The sequence below is a fragment of the Schistocerca gregaria genome, chromosome 2 (genome assembly GCF_023897955.1).
Source record: "Schistocerca gregaria isolate iqSchGreg1 chromosome 2, iqSchGreg1.2, whole genome shotgun sequence".
In the NCBI taxonomy this organism is placed as follows: Eukaryota; Metazoa; Arthropoda; class Insecta; order Orthoptera; family Acrididae; genus Schistocerca; species Schistocerca gregaria.
In genome coordinates, this window is record NC_064921.1 from 169,379,977 (window position 1) to 169,404,180 (window position 24,204).

Sequence of the window (24,204 nt, forward strand, 5' to 3'; positions counted from 1 at the left end):
GAGTAAATTATCCTTAATCAATTTTTACTATTTAATTTTGTTTCGTAATAATACTAAGAACATGGTGTTATAGTCGACATGTTCACTACGTCATTGTGCACACCCTGGCGTTAGATTTGACTTGGGGCTCTAGGTTTACGGGATGGTAATGAGGCATACTGCGTGTCGCTATTTCTCTATCAGAAGGTAAAAACAATCTCACCAGCTAATCTTCTGTTCGCTGCGCCGTGGAGGCATCAGTCTTGAACATCAACAGCAGGAGATTTTATTGCTTGGATAAATCACTGAATTATTGAAGGGGAAAGGGAGGAATCTACAGACCAGTAAAAGACAGTAAATTATCAAAGATATTACTCATGTCAAAAACACGTAAATGCGAGATAGTGTTATAACAAAGAATGAAATTTAGCGAACCTTCAGTTACGGCCTATATGGAAAGAAGCCGTCTTGTTGTAAGACAATATAAACACAAATGAAAAACAATGTAAATTAAAAGAGAAAGGAAGATAACTCCTCCGATGAGAGTAGCACTGCGTCTTGAGGCCACAAGTGGCCCATCGGGACCACCCGACCGCCGTGTCATCCTCAGGTGAGGATGCGGATAGCAGGGGGTGTGGTCAGCACACCACTCACCCGGTCGTTATGATGGTTTTCTTTGACCGGAGCCGCTACTATTCGGTGTAGTAGCTCCTCAATTGGCATCACGAGACTGAGTGTACCCTGAAAAATAGCAGCAGCGCATGGCGACCCGGATCGTCACCCATCCAAGTGCGGGCCACGCCCGACAGCGCTTAACTTCGGTGATCTCACGGGAACCGTTGTATCCACTGCGACAAGACCGTTACCTCGGATGAGAGTGATAATCATAAAAAATGAAATGAATTTCAGCAGTTGATAATCACGAAAGCAACTAGTTAGACAGGATGAGTTACATAATACGAATATATAGACAGGAGCAACACGGTAATGCTTAGCACCTTAATGCCGTATGCTTGCGGTGTAAACAGCATATTTGCATCTTAGTTATGAGAAAGTTTCGAAGAGTTTTCTACAGTGAAACATCTTGAAAGAAGTTGGTTGAATGTGTACATGATTACTTCTAAAGTGATGGAAGCCAACACATGTACAATAAAATGGCGGCAACTTCCGCAGCATTGCTAACAACACAGGGAACCCGACCAAGAACTGCAACGAAATGGAGCGGGAAGAGCGCCTCCCCACAGTTCCGCAACCTCGTGTGCAGCACAGCAGTGAGGCGTCAACATGACTTGGGGTGGCAATGCAAGTGGTTCCTGCTCCTTACGGCTGGAGGGGCAGCTCGTGCTTCTGGATTTGCTGAGCCTGTGGTGGCGCCAGGCCTTTGAACGCGGCCGCCACTAGTATCTCAACTCGCCGTCGTCGCTGCAATTTGAAGTTAATGGATCCAGACTCCAACAGATATCCGCAATCTTTTGGATTATCTGGATTATTTGATTGCTGAATATGAAAACTGCTCTACCCCCCACAATTCGATAGTCCTCTACTCAGGCAAGTCGGCGGTTTGAGTTTGCTGGGGAAAATTGATTTTGTGGCAGCTGTGCCGCAAAAATGCGTGAGCGGATCTGAGCCGCTCGTGGCCGGACCAATTACCTGCGTCAGATATCCGCTGGCATTCATACATAACGACAGGCAAAACTATGGAAACGTGTCGCGCCCACGTGCGCGGGTCAGCAAAAAAGCAACGGCAGTGCGAACTGAGAAGCCGCACAGGCCAGAGGCGTATTTCGAGAGTCTATAACTTCAATTCGCGGACCACAGCAATCGAGGTAAACGCGAGCTCTCCACAGACGCGTACGGAAGTTTGTTGGGCGCTTCGTGTTCATTTCCGCTTTCGCTTAGTCGCGTCCGCAAAACACACGGCGCTCTGCGATCGCGAGGAAAAGGTTCGTTTCAATTTGGACACGCGTCCACTGTTCTCCCACGCTCGCGCTCGTCACCGACGAGTGTACATCATCCGGGATCGGTGGCCGAGTGGAACTGTTTTTGTTGTTGTGATACTCAGTCCAGAGACTGGTTTGATGCTCCTCTCCATGCTGCTCTGTCCTGTACAAGTTTCTTCATCTCCCAGTACCTACTGCAACCTACATCCTTCTGAATCTGCTTGGTGTATTCATCTCTTGGTCTCCCTCTACCCTTTTTACCCTCTACGCTGTCCTCCAATGCTAAATTGGTGACCCCTTGATGCCTCAGAACATGTCCTACCAACCGATCCCTTCTTCTAGTCAAGTTGTGCCACAGATTTCTCTTCTCCTCAATTCTGTTCAATACCTCCTAATTAGTTATGTGATCTACCCATCTAATCTTCAGCATTCTCCTGTAGCACCACATTTCGAAAGCTCCAATCTCTTCTTGTCTAAATTATTTATCGTCCATGTTTCACTTCCATACATGGCTACACTCCATACAAATACTTTCAGAAACCATTCCTGACACTTAAATCAATACTCGAAGTTAACAAATTTCTCTTCTTCAGAAACGCTTTCCTTGTCATTGCCAGTCTACCTTTTATATCCTCTCTACTTCGACCATCATTAGTTATTTTGCTCCCGAAATAGCAAAACTCATTTACTACTTTAAGCGTCTCATTTCCTAATCTAATACCCTGAGCATCAGCCCACTAACTCCGACTACATTCCATTATACTCGTTTTGCTTTTGTTGATGTTCATTTTATATCCTCCTTTCAAGACACTATCCACTCCGTTCAACTGCTCTTCCAGCTCCTTTGCTGTCTCTGACATAATTACAATGTCATCGGCTAACCTCAAAGTTTTTATTTCTTCTCCATGGATTTCAATTCCTACTCCGAACTTTTCTTTTGTTTCCTTTACTGCTTGCTCAATATACAGATTGAATAACGTTGGGGAGAGACTACAACCCTGTCTCACTCCGTTCCCAACCACCTCTTCCCTTTCATGCCCCTCGACCCTTATAATTGCCATCTGGTTTCTGTACAAATTGTAAATAGCCTTTCGCTCCCTGTATTTTACCCCTGCCACCTTCAGAATTTGAAAGAGAGTATTCCAGTCAACAGTGTCAAAAGCTTTCTGTAAGTCTACAAACGCTAGAAATGTAAGTTTGCCTTTCCTTAGTGTATCTTCTAAGATAAGTCGTAGGGTCGGTATTGCCTCACGTGTCCCAACATTTCAACGGAATCCAAACTGATCTACCTAGAGGTCTGCTTCTAGCACTTTTTCCATTCGTCTGTAAAGAATTCGTGTTATTATTTTGACTGATTAAACTAACAGTTCGGTAATTTTCACAACTGTCAACACCTGCTTTCTTTGAGACTGGAATTTTTATATTCTTCTTGAAGTCTGAGGGTACTTCACCTGTCTCATACATCTTGTTCACCAGATGGTAGAGTTTTGCTAGGGCTGGCCACCTAAGGCTATCAGTGGTTCTAATGGAATGTTGCCTATTCCTTATTTCGACTTAGGTCTTCAGTGCTCTGTCAACCTCTTCATGCAGTATCATATCTCCCATTCCATCTTTATCTACATTCTCTTCCGTTTCCATAATATTGTCCTCAAGAATATCGCCTTTGGATAGACTCTTTATATACTCCTTCCACCTTTCTGCTTTCCCTTCTTTGTTTAGAACTGGGTTTCCGTCTGAGCTCTTGACATTCGTACAAGTAGTTCTCTTTTCTCCAAGGGTCTCTTTAATTTTCCTGTAGGCAGTATCTATCTCACCCCTAGTGATATATGCCTCTGCATCCTTACATTTGTCCTCTGGACATCCCTGCTTAGCCTTTTTCCACTTCCTGTCGATCTCATTTTTGAGGCGTTTGTATTCCTTTTTCATTTACTGCATTTTTATATTTTCTCCTTTCGTCAATTAAATTCAATATATCTTCTGTTACCCATGGATTTCTACTAGCCCTCGTCTTTTTCCTACTTGATCCTCTGCTGCCTTCACTATTTCATCTCTTAAAGCTACGCATTCTTCTTCTACTGTATTTCTTTCCCCCATTCTTGTCAATCGTTCCCTAATGCTCTCCCTGAAACTCTCTACAACCTCTGGTTCTTTCAGTTTATCCAGGTTCCATTTCCTTAAATTCCCACCTTTTTGCAGTTTCTTCAGTTTTAATTTACGTGGAACTGTTATGCAAAGACAATTATCGCGTTCGCCGGTTAATGGACATTGCGATCCATTTATGTCCTTTGTTCATTTACTTTTTTGGCAAGTCTACTTATCAGTTATCGTTACCACACCATCACCACAGCCTACATCCTGAACAAAGTGCGTGGGTATGACAGCAAAGTCGGCTCACTGCACGAATGGTATGTAAGCGGCGATACCCACACGCTCCCGCTTCAATTTTAATGCGCAAGTTGATTCACAGGCCCGTGACTACTATCAGTGTACTCATTATTACCTAACAACACGAAACTGCGATGGGTACCGTGATTTTAATTGAATTAAACTCCTTTTCTTTGCAGGAGGACTGAACTGAACAGTAACTGAGGCTCCATTCACTTCATGCGTCTCAGAAAATTCTCCGCGCTGCCAATGGAATGCCCTCTGGCGCTGCAGCTGGAGAGTACAGAAGTTCGAACATTCATGTACCGAACCCTTTATTGTGTGTTTGCAAGTGAATAACATTTACAGACTGTCTAAGTGTCCAGGGCTCGTGATTTACTGAATACTTATTGTACTGAAGACTGACTGATTTGTAAATCTGCGGTATCTGTGTATGTTTCAAGATTCAAAGCTACTGTTAGCGACTGACGCTGCAACTACTGCAACAAAGTTATTTATTATTTTTACTGTTTGATATTAGATGTAAATTAACATCTGGATTCTTTGTTCATGAACAGCATCTGTTCCTCGCTCCTGTATCCACTAAAGAACTACACATCGTGCAAGTAAGTTGTAACGATGAAGAATGTAATTGAGAAAAAAAAAAAAAGAATTGTGCACTGTAACTCGTCTGTCTACTATGATGCATTTCCTGTTGAGCCTACTTGAACTCAATCTCAAGTTCTGCAATAAGCATAAAAATCGAGAATCGCATCTGTTACATGCAGATTTTTCATTCACAGATCAAGATGTTATGATGCATGAAATATTGCCGTTAGTACTACACCTTTTTAATGTGACCTTTACCTCTTCGCGGTATGACTACCATGATTTATTTATTGTTGTATTTCCTTGAATAAAATCTAGGGTACTGTAGAAAACACCGAGCACCGCATCATTTACATACAGAAATTTGATTTATGTCTTAAGAAGTTATTATCTGATTAACGTCGGCATTTGGCAACAAAACGCGTCTGGTTTCCGGATGTACATTGTACCTGCTTAAACTAAAACTAGAAGATATAAACCATGAGCACTTCATCATACACAAGCTTTTAATTACACAATTCACGTCAAATTTTGTCGTAAGGGGGTGCGTATGTTCGCATGAAAAGCTCGGGAACTATACCACGAGTTTCACAATATTTATCAGTCATCCGCTATGCGGTTATATTGATACGTTAACCAGTAATTATGTAATAAACGCGCTGTAATTAGACCAAGAGCACCGCATCACTTGCACTTACGACTTAGTTTAGTTCATTTTATATGGCGCGTATAAAACAATTACTCGAACATGAAAGTATTTCAGGGAGTGATATCTTATGGTCCGTGGCTATGCCCTATATTTGTCTTGCATATTGTTACCTTGATGACCCTTTTATGTCAGGACTTTAGATATGGCTCTGTGTTGAAGAATAATGTGAACTGGGTTTATTGTAATCTTTTTTTTTTAAAATAATGGCTATTATAAGTTTACATGTAATGGGAAGAAAGTATATTTCATTGCAAATTTTACTTTAAAAAATGTACATTGTATATCTTCAACATATAGTGTAATTTTTAATCTGTGATTTTAACTGACACATAAATTGTCTTAATTACTTTAATGAGACTGAAGCAGTGTAAACAACTGTATACTTACTTATCTGTGGAAATATTATGCTACCTAAGTTGCCATTGTGGTGTCAGGTGATATGTGTACGTTGGAACATCAGCACAACAAATTGTATGCTTTAATAATGTGTTATTTTTTGTAACATATTGATATTCATAGTCATTTTTATTACAATTTGAAGCAGCATCACTGTATGACCTTCAAGCATGTGCATCTAATAATATTACAAGGTGCATTCCAATGTTGAATCAGTGTAGGCAGTAGTACATGAAATAGTATATGTTTGAGCTACCCTCACTTGGATTTTCTTCCTTTTCTTTTCTTTGTTTTTTTTTTTTTTTTTTTTCTTAGCCTTTCAGATCCGATGTCGACAGCGTAGATCTGTCGAAACCATCCACAGTAATACAAAGACTTGTTGAATTGTTAGCGATCTTGGCAAACCCGATTCTTCAAGAGTAATAATAAATCTCACTGCAATTGCAGTTTAGACTGTATATCGCGACATATGTGTATCGTTTACGATTTAAATTTCTAGTTGTGTAATGTTTTCCAAATTTAGAATGGAAAGATGTAGTTGCAATTACTGTGTAATCTTTAAGCTGTGTAGCCTATATACATGGATGTAGAATGTACAGACGACTCAATATGAACACACGCCTGTGCAGTACTCTGAATGTAGAATGGTAAAGAATTTTTGTAAAGCCACTATTCTGAATGTAATAAAAGTTTGTAGTAGCACCCGTGATTGATAACTTCTCAACAATCAAGATATAGACTGAGCAACAGAACCACCATGCGTGCTTACTGATACTAATATGAATGTATGTAGAGATGTGTAAAAGTTCGCTGAACCTGAAACCCGCCCAACAAAGTTTTTCACAGCCCTAACGATAATCCTTACCTGCGCAACCCAGGTAATGGAGCTCAGCTCTGCTCTGTCAGATTAGCTGCAATGGAACCCTTTGATGCATGTTGGTCTGAAAGAAATGACGCAGCTTCTGCCAGAATCATTGTTAAATAAACCTCTGCTAAATAAGTCATGCAAGGTGCAACGCATGTGAACATGTTTCTGGTTAAATGAACTGTGGAATTTCACGGTAAAGAGAATCAAATCCTATCCTCTTTCAGTTTAAAGTTATAGCTCAGAAAACGAAGTTAAGTATTTCAGTTAGATTTGAATGATGGCTGCAAGTCTCCTTGAGACACTGTCACTCACAATCTACCTTGACATGACTATGAGGAAGAAATATCATGCTTTCAACACCTTTAGCAAGATTTCAGAAATAAACTTATAGGTGTCACTGCCCATACAAATACTGGAAAAACATTACTACAGTTGTGAGCAAGAGACATGTTTTACATTTTTGTAAAGTGTACAATACAGAACATGGAATCAATAAACTAACAATGAGAATTGACAGTCACTTTATAAGCAAATTATTACACATCAAGGACTTCCAGTAAGGAAGAAAATGTGCTGCAGTCTCAACAAATGTCAAAAGGAAGTAAATTGGAACAGTTGTATCATGCTGTATTCCTAATGGTCATCATACAACACATAAAAATTTTGTGGCCAGAAAATTAGATTATTGCATCTTCATACACCACTTACAAAAGCAGATTTTTGGACTAAACAAAAAACTGTGGTATATTTTGACTCCAAAAAGACCATGAATCACAAAAAGAAGTAAAATAACAAGTTACAAGATAAGGAAACACTAGAGAATAGTGAAACAGACTAATAAGGCAGCTATTTCAGAATTTTAGGTATCAATACTTCTCTTAAAATGGAAAACAAGAAAGCTCTGATTTTCACCTAGTTTAATATCACTTACATTCTTGTTCTTCTTAAGTGTAACTGACCTTTCATCTTGATAAGCAATCAACATTTAGTTTTGTCAGTGATAAAACTCTTAAACAAGTTACTGGAAAATATACAAAGACAAAAAATGAGAAATAAAAGAAAATAATCTGGTAAAATATCATAAAATGGATAAGCATGTAGTTAATATAAAGATGGTACATACATTTGTGCCTGGTATTCTAAATGAACAGCAAATGTCAAAAAGTAAATGAATAAGCACTAAGGTCTTTAATATTTTGATGCATCTATATATAATAACTTGTAGTATACATCATATAATTTCTTGTAGATATTATTCAATGTTTAAATTCACTTATCTTTGCTTAGTATAACATATCATCATCTATCTGAGGGATTAAACATATAAACAGATAATAGAAGTGATTTCAGAAATAAACTTGTTGGTGTCACTGCCCATACAAATACTGGAAAAACATTACTGCAGTTCTGAGCAAGAGACATGTTTTACATTTTTATAAGGTGTACCATACAGAACATGGAACCAATAAACTAACAATAAGAATTGACAGTCACTTTATAAGCAAATTATTACACATAAAGGACTGGCAATAAGGAAGAAAATGTGCTATAGTCTCAACAAACGTGAATAGGGAATAAATAGGAACAATTGTACCATGCTGTATTCCTAATGGTCAACTATACAAAGCATAAAAATTTTGTGGACAGAAAATTACATTATTGCATCTTCATGCAATGTAAGACCAAAGTCAAAAAGGAAATGTACTCAGCTTGACCAAAAGATGGGATCAGTTTACAGGATACATGCTGAGTATCAAGGAATCATGAATATGATAACAGAGTGATATTTTGGTGTAAATAATGTAGAGGGAGACCAAATGTTGACTACAGTAATCAAGGTGGAAAGCTGTGGCTTTCAGAAGTTATGCAGAGATGAAGAGACTTGCACAGATAGATGAGCAATAAGACCATCATGAAACTAGTGTTTGGATTGAAGACCATAATAGCATACAATATTACAAGTTGCGGTAACATATTGTCTCTAGTATGAGGACAATGAGATTTAAATACATGCTGTTTCCAATTTTGTAACATGCACTAGTCATACAAGCAACTGCTTCACCTTGGTAGGCTGCAAGGTTCCATTTGATGTATTGGACACAAAGTCATAAGTACCAGATTTTGTTGGAGATGTACATTTAACTTCAGGATGCCAATCATCACCTTGTGTGAGTAATATAGGTTTGTTGTTATCAATGTTCATTAGTGGTTTATCACTACTGAGAGATCTGTGAAACCTTTAGTATGTTATCACATGAGATTTGAAGTCAAATTTGCAAATGGAGCACCCTAAATAAATCTAAAATTTAATTTACAATAAGAAGCTGAAATTTTGGGTCTAAATGATACCATCTCATACATTTCTTAGATCAACAAGTCTGTGATACATATCAAACTGCACTGCATTATTTAAATTATTGAAAATAAATGTGAATACACAATGTGATTCAATGAAATCTGTGGTTCTGCAAACTACTAAATGTTTTCAGACCTCCTCGTCATTAGGTGAACATATCTTTGATAGGCTCAGAATTTTCTGTTAGTATTTCATCTGAAAAATTTATTAAGGAAAAACAAGATATGCAATATGTTATAATGAAATCTTGAAACCTGCGATTCCATGAGATACTAAGAGTCTTTAGAATTCCTCATCCTCATGTGAACATGTCTTTGATACGCTCAAAAGACTTTTTTTTGTTATGTGTATCTGTATGTGTGTGTGAACGAGAGAGAGAGCATGCCTGTGCGAAGACGAGGGAGAGAGTGAAACAGAAATATAAAACATGTAACTGCATTATCGAGTCACCCCAACATTGCACAGGTGCACAGGTAGCACTAGGTATCAATGGCTCGATGACTTGTCTGACATAGCGGTAATACATTATATAAACAAATTTTCTCCTTGAATCATCTTATTTGTTATTAGAAACCGTATCAAAATCCCTATACAGACAGATACGTTTGGCAGGGTCTTTAATTGATCTTAGTTCGGCCAGTTTGCTCGTTATATGATTTAATTAATATGTTTATAGCCAATGTGTTCCATGTGGATCATGTGTGTGGTGATGGTGGTGGTGGTGGTGGTGTGTGTATGTGTGTGTGTGTGTATATATATATGTGTGTGTGTGTGTGTATGTGTGTGATACTCGACATATGTATCAATTTGCAGCATGTCATGTACCGTAGGCTAGTGGGACAATATTGTGTTTAAAGGCTACCAATAAAACGAAATAAAAAAAAGAGAAAGTACACCTCATCTGTATATGCTTAACATTGCTTCAGTTTGGGAGCAGTCTGAACGTCACAAGACTCAGGGTAGCCAATATCGCTAGCAGTTCTTTTTATTATTATGTTTACTAGTATAACCGTTTTAGACAGGTCTATGCTGTCATCAACGGTTTTTGTAACATAATCAGTTGCACACGCTGGTACATCACAGCATGTAGCATGTTTTAATCCTTCAAGAATAATGCACTTAATCTAGATGTGTCGCACGTTATAGTACTTCTCCTGTAAACCTCAGTATGTAATGTTCATTGCTGAGTCTCAATGCTGCAATTATTTGTCAGGGGCTCGTCATGGCATACATTTCCACCTTACAATGCAAAGAAGCTTGTGCGTATCTAGGTTTGAATGAAGGGAAGGAGAAAGCTGAAAGTTGAATCATATGCTTCTCTACTAAAAAGAACGTTTTGAATGTAAACCTACCAAATTAGCATCCCTTGCATAATTTTTTACTTTTTGCAGAGAAAAGTAAAAGTCATAGATTCCGGATTCGAATATTTTTTCACTATTCAATCATACTCAAGTGACTGCATAAAATGCTTGGAAGTTAAGTAACTCACTGCCTGTTGTTCTAAGTGTGTGTAGAGAATTATAAGTGCAAATTGGGACCATTACTCTGATGAAAGCAGAAAGTTTTTGTTTTTTGATGCGTCCCCACACCATCTGTAGCAATTTTTCGAAATTTTCTGTATTCATCTGCAAGAAATTCTGACTCCCATCCCATTCTCTATTTCTAAGGTGTCGAGAAGATCTCGCCCATGACTGCTTACTTCTTTAAAAAGTTCATGAATGGACCAGTGTTTATGAGGATGTAAAAGGCCTGCGGTCCTTTATCGCCAGTGAACATTCGTTTTCCAATCTTATGCATAATTTCGATGTGACCATAGGAGTAATATCTGAATACATTAAGTCGCATCACTCTGACTACATCACGCCGAACACATTCCTCCCGTCGCTGGTACATCAATGTAAGAGGAGCGTTCGCACACTCTGGCTTATGACTTTGGTGATGGTTGATAGTGCTGCACGGAGCAATGCTCCTACATTCTGACATTCACTGCTAGCTGCTAGATGGCAATGGCATCGTTTTCACTGCAGCAGGAGTCTAATTCAGTTTAAATCAACTAATTTGTACAAAATATTTATAAATTATACAAACAAACCTTCCTAGTAAATAAGTCAACCTATTAGTGAAAACCAAATCGAAATCACTACAGTAGTTTCTGATATTAGCCCAAACACCCACACAAAAGTGAGCAGGGGACTTCAATTTATATACATACAGAATAGACAGCGAGATAGACAGAAAGAAGATAGAAGAAAGAGGACAGTAATATATAAAGTTAGCTGGTTACTTTTCCATTTTTGTTCAAATAAGATATGAAAAAGTCCACATTTCGGAAAATGTTATTAATAACCTAACACATTATAGCAAACTTAAAGATAAATGTATAAGACACAGAAAGAAACGATTACTTTAGATAGGTGCGTAATCTATAGCAGACAGTTCATCAATACCATCTGATATGAGATACTGAATTTTGTTACAACAAAATGCTTACTGTTATTGTTTCAAAAGATTTTTATTTCATCATTTGTGATTACATCATAAAAATAAAACAATTTCAGTGCGTCTGTGAATACATTTTCTTGTGTCACTAGGGTCTCCTTTACCCAAATGTATTTTTATGATGGTAGACTTGTATTTACCACATATTTATCTGTTTGCCTATGTCTTTTCGCCAGACTTCCCTACACATACAGAATGAATGAACTGAATCAATTTGTTTCTTATAAGCTATCCTCCTTCCAGTTACTTGTTTATCATGGTTACATTTTCTTTTAAAAAAATAATACCTGTTGATTTCAGTGTGAACACCGACAATTCGTAGGACAGAGTTTTCAGCACTCTAAATGAATCATGCTGAATATCCTGCTTTATCACCTTTGATGATGTAGCTGAGTGTAGCCACTGTTTTCTGACTACAATCTAACACAGCACACTAGATTAAAGCTTTCAATTTGTACAGTATGTGCACCATGTGCAGTAGAGCTGCCATCGGTCTGACAGTGATACCAGTTGGTAGACAGCTGCTGAAGAATATTAGGACGAACACCTTCCAGGGCGCAGCTATCACTTGTCTCTGGTCTCTGCCATGCCTTTGAAGATGCCCTTGTACATGACGTCAATGGCCTTGCTCCAGGCCTGCTCCCCTACGGGGCTCTTGTGAATGTCCAAAGCATCCCTCAGCAGCTGCATCAACACATCCTTCAGAACCTGTGAATAACACAACAGTGTCAGTGCAAGTGGCCACCAAAGACGTAGGAATGGAGTCTCTAACGGTGATACTGGGGAAGAATCCTTTTGTGTTGCACTTAGAAATTAAAATTGTGGATTTTGTGTGTTTGTTGCATACTAAAGTGTTTACGTAGACATGTAGAATATTTGGAGCCTGTAGGAAGCGGAGTCAGCATTTTACCGCTACAGAGACATACAGCTCTAAGTTAGGCTAAGCAACTCACCATTATTGTATAGACGGGCTCATAATTACACTGTTTTATCTCAGAAGTGATTATGATCTTTTCTTAAAGGATAGGATGAAGAGAAATGCTATACTTTATGTGGTACGTCTAGGAATGTAGTTTGAAAATCGCGACTATTTGTGACTTGAAAGATAAATTGCATGAAATATCTGCATCAGTCTCTCAGGTAATCATGTAACTTACCATTTCCGAGCCTCTTGAGACAAGAGTTTGTGGAAGCAGTCATCAAATTTAGATTTTATTTTGAGCGGGGATTTTATTTACTTTTAAGTGTGACCCAATATGTGGCTATGCCGCGGAAATATCACTTTACGCCGCTAGCGACAACAGTCGACGAGCGTCCGATGGAATTTCAGCGACCCATTGTAGTGTGGTTCTAACTGCCAGACTATAAAGGATTGGTTGGTTTTTATAAATCAACGTTGAATGAGTTATAGGGGATACTCACAACTTACTATGAACGTTGTAATCTTTCAGGCTCGATTAAGTGTGAGAGGTTTTTCCTTGACTTTCTGTCGACCTCAAAAATTCTGCCAGCAGTAATGCCAATATTTCGAGTAGTCCTAACAGGAGGCAGTACTTTCTATAGGAGTACTGTTAGTGGGAGAAGGGGATGGCCAGTGCGAATACCCGCACTCTGCTCTTGGACCTGACCTGAGTGATGAAATATTTTAGAGAGTTGGGTGGCAGAACTCACGGATATAGCGGGCAAGTCGGACGCAACCTGGGGTGAAGGTGCTCTCTGACAGTGTCACTTGTTTTTTATGTAATTTGGTGAAACGTACTGACACACAAATTCATTTTCTTAGTATGGAAAACCTCAAAACATCCACAAAAGCTTTTCCAGTGCTTGTGTAGAGAGTTTTGAGCAGTTTTCTTATTTCGATTTTTGTAGGCAGTTGTGTGGTTTATGTGCGAGCACGTAGTTTGGTAGGAAAAAGCTAATATTTATATTCAATTTTTTTGTCAAACACATGAGTAGTAATAGGATAAACAGCCAAACACATTTTTGACTTCAAAAGGGCCACTCTACTAAATCAACTATTTATACATTTAATGAGTACATAATAAAAACCGAGCGAGTTGGTGCAGTGGTTAGCACACTGGACTCGCATCCGGTAGGACGACGGGTCAAACGCGCGTCCGGTCATTTTGATTTAGGTTTTCCGTGATTTGCCGGCTGCTGTGGCCGAGCGGTTCTAGGCGCTTCAGTCCGGAACTACGCTGCTGCTACGGTCGCAGGTTCGAATCCTGCCTCGGGCATGGGTGTGTGTGATGTCATTATGTTAGTTAGGTTTATGTAGTTCTAAGTCTAGGGGGCTGATGACCTTAGATGTTAAGTCGCATAGTGCTTGGAGCCATTTGAACCATTTTTCTTTCCACAGACGTCTCGCTAAATGACTGTGAGTTCATACGGAGGCTTAGAGAGTAATAATGATAGCAGTACCAGAAGTACGCTCCCCTACACATGCAGTATTTCCAGTGGTATAACACTAACAGAGAACTGTCTAGAATCGTCATTATTAATCCAGCAATACAAACTCCACGTTGAGAATAGGATGCTAACCTTGAACTCGTCTTCTGGAACCTTGCGCCGGCCGTGATTGTTCCCGATCTTCAGTAACATCTCTTCCAGCACTTCAGGGTCATCCAGGTTGCAGACGATGGAGTCTATGGAGTACATGACGCTGTTGGCGTGCGCCTTCAGCCTCTTGGACGTGGCCAGCTCGTTGCGCGGCATATCCGCGAAGCTGGAGAACCTCTTTTGCGCAGAGGGCAGCTTGTCGAAAAACCTGTGAAAGAAGCAGGGACACCGTCATGGGGGCCGTACAAAATAACAACTGCCCTACGTCCTCCCATAGGTTTCCAGTGTTAACATTTGCACTGACTTCCGTAAAATATAGCTAGATGCTGATAATTATTGTAGTCAGATGAATCCTCTCAGGCAAAATATTAATTATTTTACAAATTATTATCATCCAGAGAAATAATTTATTAATAGATATATATAGAGAGTGTTTCAGAAATACTTTTACAATCTCTGGGAACAAGTTCCTTAGACCAAGACAAGAAAAAATGTGTAGTAAACATGTATTCTAATAGACACAGGCCCTACCTTGAGAGATATGTGCATCTGTTCACCATTTCTACTGTGAAACACATCACTTCTATTGAAGAAGTGCTCATAGCTCATAAGATTGGCTTTTAGAGTCCATGTTTTCTGGATTTTTTTTCGCGTTTTGGCCCACACTACCACATCTCAAAATACGGAAATCAAAGAACATGCACTAGAACAGATTGTTTTACAACACAGAACATGAATAAGTGGTCATAGATCTTAGTGCATTTCGGACCCGTGTTTACTACACATTTGTTTCTTGTTTTATGTAAGGAACCTCTTCCAAAAGTTTGTAAAAGTAATTTTGAAACACCCTCGATATGGCACTTACCTAAGAAATCATCTTCGAACGTGGTAAAAATCACCATAACAGAATCAATAAATCGACAATTGATACGCCCTTTTTCTTGCCAGAGACAGATGATTCGTCTCTTACATCAACAAACGAAACCATTAACACTTTCATGAACCAGAGAAAAACAAATGATGACGTTGTTACTAAAGCCGTCAATCAGTTTTCTGTCAATTAACCAGCACTCACGAAAGGAAAGGTACATACTGCAATGCCTCACACATGTCATCAGTCACAATCCGACATTTGTCTGCTAATCCAGCTCTCAGACGAGGATCTGATCTCAAAGAGATGCTGACAACGACGGGAGAAGATTTTCGGAACTAGATCTGATTTAACAAGCTGTTGCTGTCTCAAACAGAGTGTGCAATCAATTCTTTAGAGAAATCTGCCCATCCTTTGCAGGATGAAGTGTTTGTACGTGCTGTGGTTAAAGCGGAAATCGCCAGGCTCTGTTAGCTTTGAAGCCACATTGGCTTTGAAACCTGGAGAGACCAGGAGCTCTTCTTTTACCTCAAGACTGTGCCTTGAAATCAACAAGATTCACACGGGAGAGAAAGGGAGTCGCCTTGCTCAGAATTACCCAAAACTGAATGAACTGGCAGCTCCAGCAAGTGGACGAGTTACGTACCCCGCATATCTGTACTGTGTAGTAGTACAGGAAAGTCAGGGCTAGTTTTGTGTAACGTTTTTAATAATGTCATGTTTACATAAATTGTACATCGTGACATGTTTTAAGGAGACGTACTGCTGGTCACATCTTCGTACCGAACAAAGTTACAAGAAACGAAATCATGTCCACATCTTGAAATTGACCATATCTCTGGCAGAAACCAAAGAAAACAGCGAAGAGTGCATCTACACAGTGCAATTGATATATAACTACTACAACAAAGTGAAAATCTATGCATTATGCGGACACAATGTTCTGTTGGTTCCAAGTATTTCTTAAACTCCATAACAGATAGCAGCACCCCAGAAAACAAGGACGTCCCTATAACTTTGTACACTGGGGTGCAGATGTATTAATGGGACATTGCCAAGAAATACCGCGCTAAAACTGAGTATACCTGCCACTGCCGTTGATAATGTCCTCATTGCAGCGAGGAAGAGTCCGCAACTATATTCAGGTATGCCACACCCAGCAGACGTCACTTATTGGTGACTAGATTATGTAAATCTCCCAAATTGTGGGGATGTTGACTGCTACGATTCACTTGGTGTTACAGATGGGCTCAAGCTGTTTTTTTACGGTATTAAGATAGAGTTATTTAGCGGGCCACTGGAGATGTGGTAGGATGTCTGAGGGTTTGTTTTGTTTTGTTTTGTTTTAGGGCGCAAAAATAGCTGGGGTCATACACGCCCAAGTCACAACTAGAGGACACGAACACAGAGTGAGGGCCGTCAATACAGGAACGAATGGGTGCAGCCCTGTGAACTCAGCTGATCTCATACTGGAAGGCGAGAATATCTACAGTATATTAATCACGATAATAATAATTTCGATACAACAAATTTGTATACAAACATACCAGTAGCTGAGACAACTGAAATTCTAAAAGACAGCCTCCTCTGATATAGAAAGGCAGCCACTGTTGACACTTACGTACTCATAAAATTACTACAGCTCGCGCTATCACAAAATTATTTTGAATTTTATCAGAAAGTACAGACACAGAAAGGTGGGGTACCAATGGGAAACTCCATAGCAGGTACCATCGCAGATACGTTTCTCAAAGTTTATTGACATAAGAGAAAAGAAAAGATATGAAAACACGATAAACAAAACACAAAAGGCAACATTAAGATCGCACATCTACATATTGCACAATATCTCTGGCAAGAAATATCCCTGACTACCTAAGGTATGATTCAGTGATTCAGGGTGTAAATATGAAGCAGCACTGGAAGAATCTGTCATTTTACAAGTATAGAAGGTAAATTCTTAATCTATATTAACAACATAGCAAATACAAAGAATTACGTTCCAAGATGATTTATGGACGTCCTGCATAGTATAAGACAACATAAAATCACGTAGATGTAGAATAAAACGATATATAAATGTGATGTCAACAGGAACACTTGGCGATGGTACCTATGCTGCAAAAAGCTTGTTATAAGCTTGTGTAATCAACAAGAAATAAACAATTTTCAGCTAATTGTGTCAAAAGTATAAAGAAGCTGTCACATTATGACCTTATGCAAGCTGCAGGCCCAGCAGAGAAGAAGAGAGTAACACGTTGTCACCAAAAATGATAAATACTGGTTCATGTTCAGGGTAACTTGAATGAGCCGGCCTAAGTCGTGACCCGAAAATACCGCCGCAACATCACAGATCCACCTCTGGCTTGAACTACACCCTCCACGCACTGTACGTTAAGTCTTCATTGGGTTCTCAGTGCACTCCTGCCAAGAATTTGAAAAGATGGAAAATTGCGACTCGTCGGACCACAGTATGGCCTGCAGTCAGCTGCTGTCCAGTTTTATGTGCGCGCCTTTGTGGGCAATAGGCTTTTGCCAAGTTCCCTACTCCATATGTCAACTGTATGCAGTTCCCTTCGCAATGGTCGCTCGGAAACTGGTGAAAATTCACTGACAGCAACAATTCCTGTCTGATTGAAAGCGGCTGTACATGACAAATGTGACACTCATCCCTGGTCGGTCTCGGTTAGGGTCTTTCTTCGACTACTGCTCTTATGGCACGTGACATGGTTGCGTGTGGTGTACCACTCTTTGTACACGCATTGGACAGTCTGCGTTGACACACCAAAAAATCGGGCAATTTCGATCATGGTGTATAGATGGGCACTTCCAAACACTATAGCTCTTTCCTGCCATTATATCAGATTAGATTAGATTAGTTTTTCGTTCCATAGATCCGTGTTGAGGAGATCATCGTGGATGTGGAACATGTCAATTATTATTATTATTATTATGACGTATCTATGTCATCCCTCATTTACTATGATCGACTGGCAAATACCGTTACGCAACTCTTCTTCTGGAAACGGTCAATTACGTATGCAAATTCATAATGAAAGAACCATTTGATAGCAATACTGAATTGAGGTCGAGAAATGCAATAAACAGCGGTACTAGTGGTTGTGGTTGTTGGTAATTGACTAATCCAGCCCTACTCTTCATTTACTCTTGATTCGAATTTGCATGGTTTGTAGAAGAGAAAGAACATTGAAAGCATTCTGAACTGTTGAAGAAGCACTCAGATTGCCAGGGACAATAGAGTCAGCCACTATCCCTAGAGCCAACTCACAGAAGGCTTGCGGAGGGAGAGGAGAGGATCCATTGCCCATCGGTCATCAGCCGTGCTTTTGTTGTGCCACTTCGCGCCGTCCACGTTCGCTATGAATAAACAAAGCTAGGAACTTCAGTCGTGAAAACTCCCGGATAAAAGTTTTACAAGCTGAGAGTGGAGTGAGAAGGTTAATTTTTTTTTCTTAGCAGAAGGCACTATTGTACCCAAATGTAGATGGTTAACTGTTTCTTAGAAAGCGCTGGACATCAGAGATAAACATCTCAAAGACATGTTGGGGTTCTGCAGTTGTGGGCGTGTGGAAATGTGAGACACAGCTGATTGTACTGAGTCTGCAAACTACAAATGTTGACACAATGTAAGAAACGCCAGCATTGGCAAACGTAAATAAACTAGAATTCAGAAAGAGAAATAGGACGGTTTCAACGAAGACCGCCTCATTGGTCACAGAGAGATACAGAGAGAAAGAGCGAAGCGAACTTTGTCAGTGGAAGGTGGTAAAACAAATGCTGTTGGTTAACGTTCTGGAGGAAGGGGCTATTATTTTCTAAGGAGAATATGTATGAGTCAGTGCTCAGAAGATCCAGAGCCCAAACAGTCAGAATTTAGTAAGAGAGACAAAACACGGCAGTGTGAAGTTTCCTAGTAGTAAATTTTCGATCAGGAATCATCTCTCTCTCTCGATCTTCAGGGGCCTCCGCCTCGAGACTTCCACCCTGAGAGCCAACGTCAACTCTGACGGCCTGCCATGCCACCTGAGCTGACTTAGAAAAATTTCGAGCTGATCTGCACTTAGAAGCTGGGGAGGGCCGTCCGTTCCTTCAGTGATTGATTCTGCAGCCACTTCAGGCTACGCCTGCGATACTGTGGCGAGATCGAGTCACAACCACAACATGATGTGTAGGGGTATTGAAGTCATTTCACACTAATTCATTTACTTCAGGCTTCACTCTGAATGCTTGTATTTTAACGCCAATGAAGTCTCCTTTCATCTCAAGCACTGATGCAATGTACTGGGTGATCAAAAAGTCGGTATAAATTTGAAACTAAATAAATCACGGTTTAATGTAGCTAGAGAGGTACAAATTGAGAGACATGCTTCGAATGACAAGGGGGTTTTATTAGAACCAAAAAAATACAAAAGTTCAAAAAATGTCCGATAAATGGCGCTTCATCTGATCAGAATAGCAATAATTAGCATAACAAAGTAAGACAAAACACAGATGATGTTCTTTACAGGAAATGCTCAATATGTCCACCATCATTCCTCAACAATAGCTGTAGCCGAGGAACAATGTTGTGAACAGCACTGTAAAGCATGTCCGGAGCTATGGTGAGGCATTGGCGTCGGATGTTGTCTTTCAGCATCCCTAGAGATGTCGGTCGATCACGATACACTTGCGACTTCAGGTAACCCCAAAGCCAATAATCGCACTGACTGAGGTCTGGGGACCTGAGAGGCCAAGCATGACGAAAGTGGCCGCTGAGCCCACGATCATCACCAAACGACGCGCGCAAGAGATCTTTCACGCGTCTATCAATATGGGGTGGAGCGCCATCCTGCATAAACATCGTACGTTCCAGCAGGTGGTTATCAGCCAGGCTGGGGATGATGCGATTCTGTAACATATCGGCGTACCTCTCACCCGTCACGGTAGCAGTCACTGACGTTTTGCTGTCCACCGCCATCTGTCGGACATTTTGTGAATTTTGTTTTTGTTTTTTGGTTCTAATAAAACCCCATGTCATTCCAAGCATGTCTGTAAATTTTTACCTCTCTATCTACATTATTCCCTGGTTTATTAAGTTTTCAAATTTGCACTGACTTTTTGGTCACCCGGTATTTCCTTATGTACTGTCAGTATCATTTTTTTTTCAATTAACGCCACAACAATCACTGGGAGCTTCACAACTACAATTAATTCGGCTGAGCGATTATTATCATCTTTCCCCGCAAACTCTATGTCAGATATGCCAAGGCTTTATTCTATTAATGTTGCCACTGTTTTCCAGTCGTTTTTTCAATAAGTTTATCGGAATAAATCAAAGAAACTGTGATTTGAGTCTCAGTTAATACCCACAAATTTCCCCAGTCATTATTTTGGAGGGCGCCTTGATATTATTGCGACGCCTGGAAGGCTTACCTTGCAGTTTTAAAAACCAAGCCACCTTACGTTACACACCATTTGAGTGCTTCGGCTTACGCCAGCAGTGGAGGGTCACACTACTGCCTAGTACCAGTTCTACACCATCTACGGCGCTTCGAGTGGTTATATACCAGGGGTCGTGGAAGGGTTAAAAGGAGTGATACCAATGAAACTTCCTGGCAGATTAAAACTGTATGCCGGACCGAGACTCGAACTCGAGTCTCGGTCCGGCACACAGTTTTATTCTGCCAGGAAGTTTCATATCAGCGCACACTTTGCTATAGAGTGAAAATATCGTTCTGGAAACATCCCCCAGGCTGTGGCTAAGCCATGTCTCCGCAATATCCTTTCTTTCAGGAGTGCTAGTTCGGCCAGGTTCGCTGGAGAGCTTCTGTAAAGCTTGGAAGGTAGGAGACGAGATACTGGCAGAAATGAAGCTGTGACGACGGGGCGTGAGTCATGCTTGGTTGGCTTAGTTGGTAGAGCACTTGCCCGCGAAAGGCAAAGGTCCCGAGTTCGAGTCCTTGTCCGGCACACAGTTTTAATCTGCCAGGAAGTTTCATATCATCGAACACTCCGCTGCAGAGTGAAAATGTCGTTCAGTGATACCAGTATTTCCTGATCAGTGAATGCCTTGAATAGTCACAACTTATGCAGGGTGGGCTGACCTGAGGAAGAGCTGGACGCCATTGTTGGTGATGTCCTTCTTGACAGAGCCCCACGTGGTGACGACGAAGTCCTTCTCCCGCGGCGTCAGCCCCGTCACGGGGTCGGGGACCTCCGGCAGCGCGGGCGTCGCCTTGCCGCCGCCCCACAGGAAACTCAGCAGCGCTCCCATCCTGATAACGTACGCTGTCTGCACCTGAAATGGACACACACGACGTCTTAAAATCAAACAAAGAGTAGCATGCTTCTTTCTCCCCGACCCTTCATCATAATAATGGACACGGTCACCAGAGATATTCTCTTGCAGCTGGGACACTGCTGATCATGTTCTTTTGGTTGCTGAAGACAGTAATTACCCTCAAAGAAACGTCAGTATAAAGACGCCTGAATGACTGTCAACAGGTGCAGCTAATACGGCCATTACCAAGAAAGACGGTACAGATTTGCCAAAGACAAATATCCTCAAGTACTTTGGTTCAAAATTCGCTCACTCGTTCACGACGTTACAAACTGCGTTAGCAATGCACGGCTTAGATGTAGGACAGTGAATGGCGTGATTTGTGATACGAAGATATCAGACCAACTGAAATCCTAAATACACCCTATGAAATCCGTCCTGACGCCTGTGTGGTGGAGAATGTTGGGCTGCAGCAAAAGAAGCTACGACTTGCGGTGATAGCAACCATAATGCTTCGCTGGATCTGACCTGACACTTCATGATCATGGAGCCAATGATAGAATACGCACTTGGTGCAGAGTGGTACTTAGCACTGAGAATATGAGGGAAAGTTGTCTTCGGTGTCACAGACTTCGAGCAAATCAACAAGCAAGGTTTTCATTGATAGTCGATGGTGAAAGACCTATTGGGAGATGAGGCAACGTTGGCTGGATGCTCTCCATGCAGTCCTCAGTATTGGGTCTCCATCCTAACCAAGCACAAGATCTCAGCAATCGGAGACAAAGCCCTAAGGGCTGATCCCACTGTACTACGGGACAAATACGGAGAAATAAGAAAAGAAGATGAAGAATTTATATGACGATTTCGGGTTGGAGACTCTGATGGGCCATCCAACCACATAACTGGGATGGGTTTTCTTTCCACGCGGTGTACGATAGTGTGTACATCGAGTATAGGTGACGGTGATGGGTGCATATGCATATAGTGGTGTCAGTTTTGTATTGTGTAGTGATGACAAAAAATGGTTCAAATGACTCTGAGCACTATGGGACTTAACGTCTAAGGTCATCAGTGCCCTAGAACTTAGAACTACTTAAACCTAACTAACCTAAGGACATCACACACATCCATGCCCGAGGCAGGATTCGCCCCAGCGACTGTAGCGGTCGCGCGGTTCTAGACTGTAGCGCCTAGAACCGCTCGGCCACCTCGGCCGGCTCGTGATGACAGAAAGGAGAAGATGAACCTGATGCTGACTCATAGCATACTTCTCTCCAATAGTTCCAAGGGGACCGCCGGAATTAACTTCCCCTTGCGACAGATCACCATCACGAATGTTACATCTCCATATTTCACGAGACACTATAAAAAGGTTTGGAATTTAATCCATGGTACTGGCACAGAGTCTTTGATGATCAGAAAATTTTCGCCAACCCTTCGCCTCCTCTTACTGACCAAACACTAGTGGAGGAAATTCTTTCCTCACCAGGACCAGGAACACATCATAGGAGGGTGCATGGATGTACAAAAAAAATGGTTCAAATGGCTCCAAGCACATCTGAGGTCATCAGTCCCCTAGACTTAGAACTACTTAAACCTAACTAACCTAAAGACATCACACACATCAATGCCCGAGGCAGGATTCGAACCTGCGACCGCAACGGTCGCGTGGTTTCAGACTCTGGCGCCTAGAACCGCTCGGCCACTGCGGCCGGCATGGATGTACAATTCAAATGTCCAATGGAATTATTGACTAGGATATCAAACAGGCTGGGTTCAGCCACGTGTCGAAAAAGGCGTTCTTCTTCCGTGCTCAGTGCCCAGCTTTCCTTACGGGCGTGTGTGAGTTGTGTCATATGTGTATTTGTGTATTTGTAGAGCGCTGGTGAGCGCCCTAGCGGATTAGGGAAGGAAGTCGGCCGTGCCCTTTCAAAGGAACCATCTCGATATTTGCCTGAAGCGATTTAGAGAAATCACGGAAAACCTAAATAAGGATTGCCAGACGCGGGTTTGAACCGTCGTCTTCCTGAATGCAAGTCCGACGTGCTAACTGCTGCGCCACCTCGCTCAGTGAGTGTTATGCATGAGTGTATAATGTAGTGTCACATTTGTGTTATATGATGATGGCAAAAGGGAGCGGCTGAAACCCGGTGCCGGCCCATAATCTACTCCTCTCATTATCAAGGGGACCGCCGATCTTAACGTATCCATCTGAAACACAGATCACTACCAACAGTGTCACATGTCTTTCACTTCGTAAGTCACTGCAAAGAGAATCCAGGACACTGGTGCGAAGACTGCTAATCAGAAACTTTATGCCACCGCCTCTTCTCACCTAACAGGCCACATACTAGCAGCGAAAATTTCACCCAGCACCAGGATTCGAATCGATTTACCTCCAAATCGAGAGCGTCGCACTGGAGTGCGTTAACGAATTCGGCTATGGAAGTACGAGCGTCGATGGAAAGGAGGAGAGTGTGTAGTAGGCAGATGGGTGGAAAGTAATAGGCTGACGACATGGTTGCGTTAGCGGAATCGAAGAAGTTGCTTCATGAAATGGTCCAAGACCTAAATCAGAAACGAACGAGAAGAAATAGGAATGAAAATAAAAAAGAAAAAGGCGAAAGCATAGTACTGTGAGGAAAAGGAGAGAAAGCCAAAGTAACAATAGACGGACAAAAACTACAGTAGGCTGTAAAGTTAAATACTATGTAAGTATTATAGCGGAAGAGTCAAAATATGACACAGACATAAGCTCGAGAACGGCGGTAGCC

The 24,204-nt window shown here is 41.0% G+C and overlaps 1 protein-coding gene across 1 annotated transcript in view; it reads right to left on the minus strand.

Annotated features, from left to right (window-relative positions):
- Positions 1 to 7,369: 7,369 nt before the first annotated feature.
- The window catches only part of LOC126336607 (uncharacterized), a 69,188-nt gene continuing 52,353 nt past the window's right edge, over positions 7,370 to 24,204 (minus strand). The window contains exons 2-4 of the mRNA XM_050000473.1: positions 21,255 to 21,448; positions 14,262 to 14,487; positions 7,370 to 12,428 (exon numbers count right to left, since the gene is read on the minus strand). Coding sequence (XP_049856430.1) covers positions 12,285 to 12,428; positions 14,262 to 14,487; positions 21,255 to 21,424 — 540 coding nt within the window. The 5' untranslated portion in view covers positions 21,425 to 21,448 and the 3' untranslated portion in view covers positions 7,370 to 12,284. The remainder of the gene's footprint in view (positions 12,429 to 14,261; positions 14,488 to 21,254; positions 21,449 to 24,204) is intronic.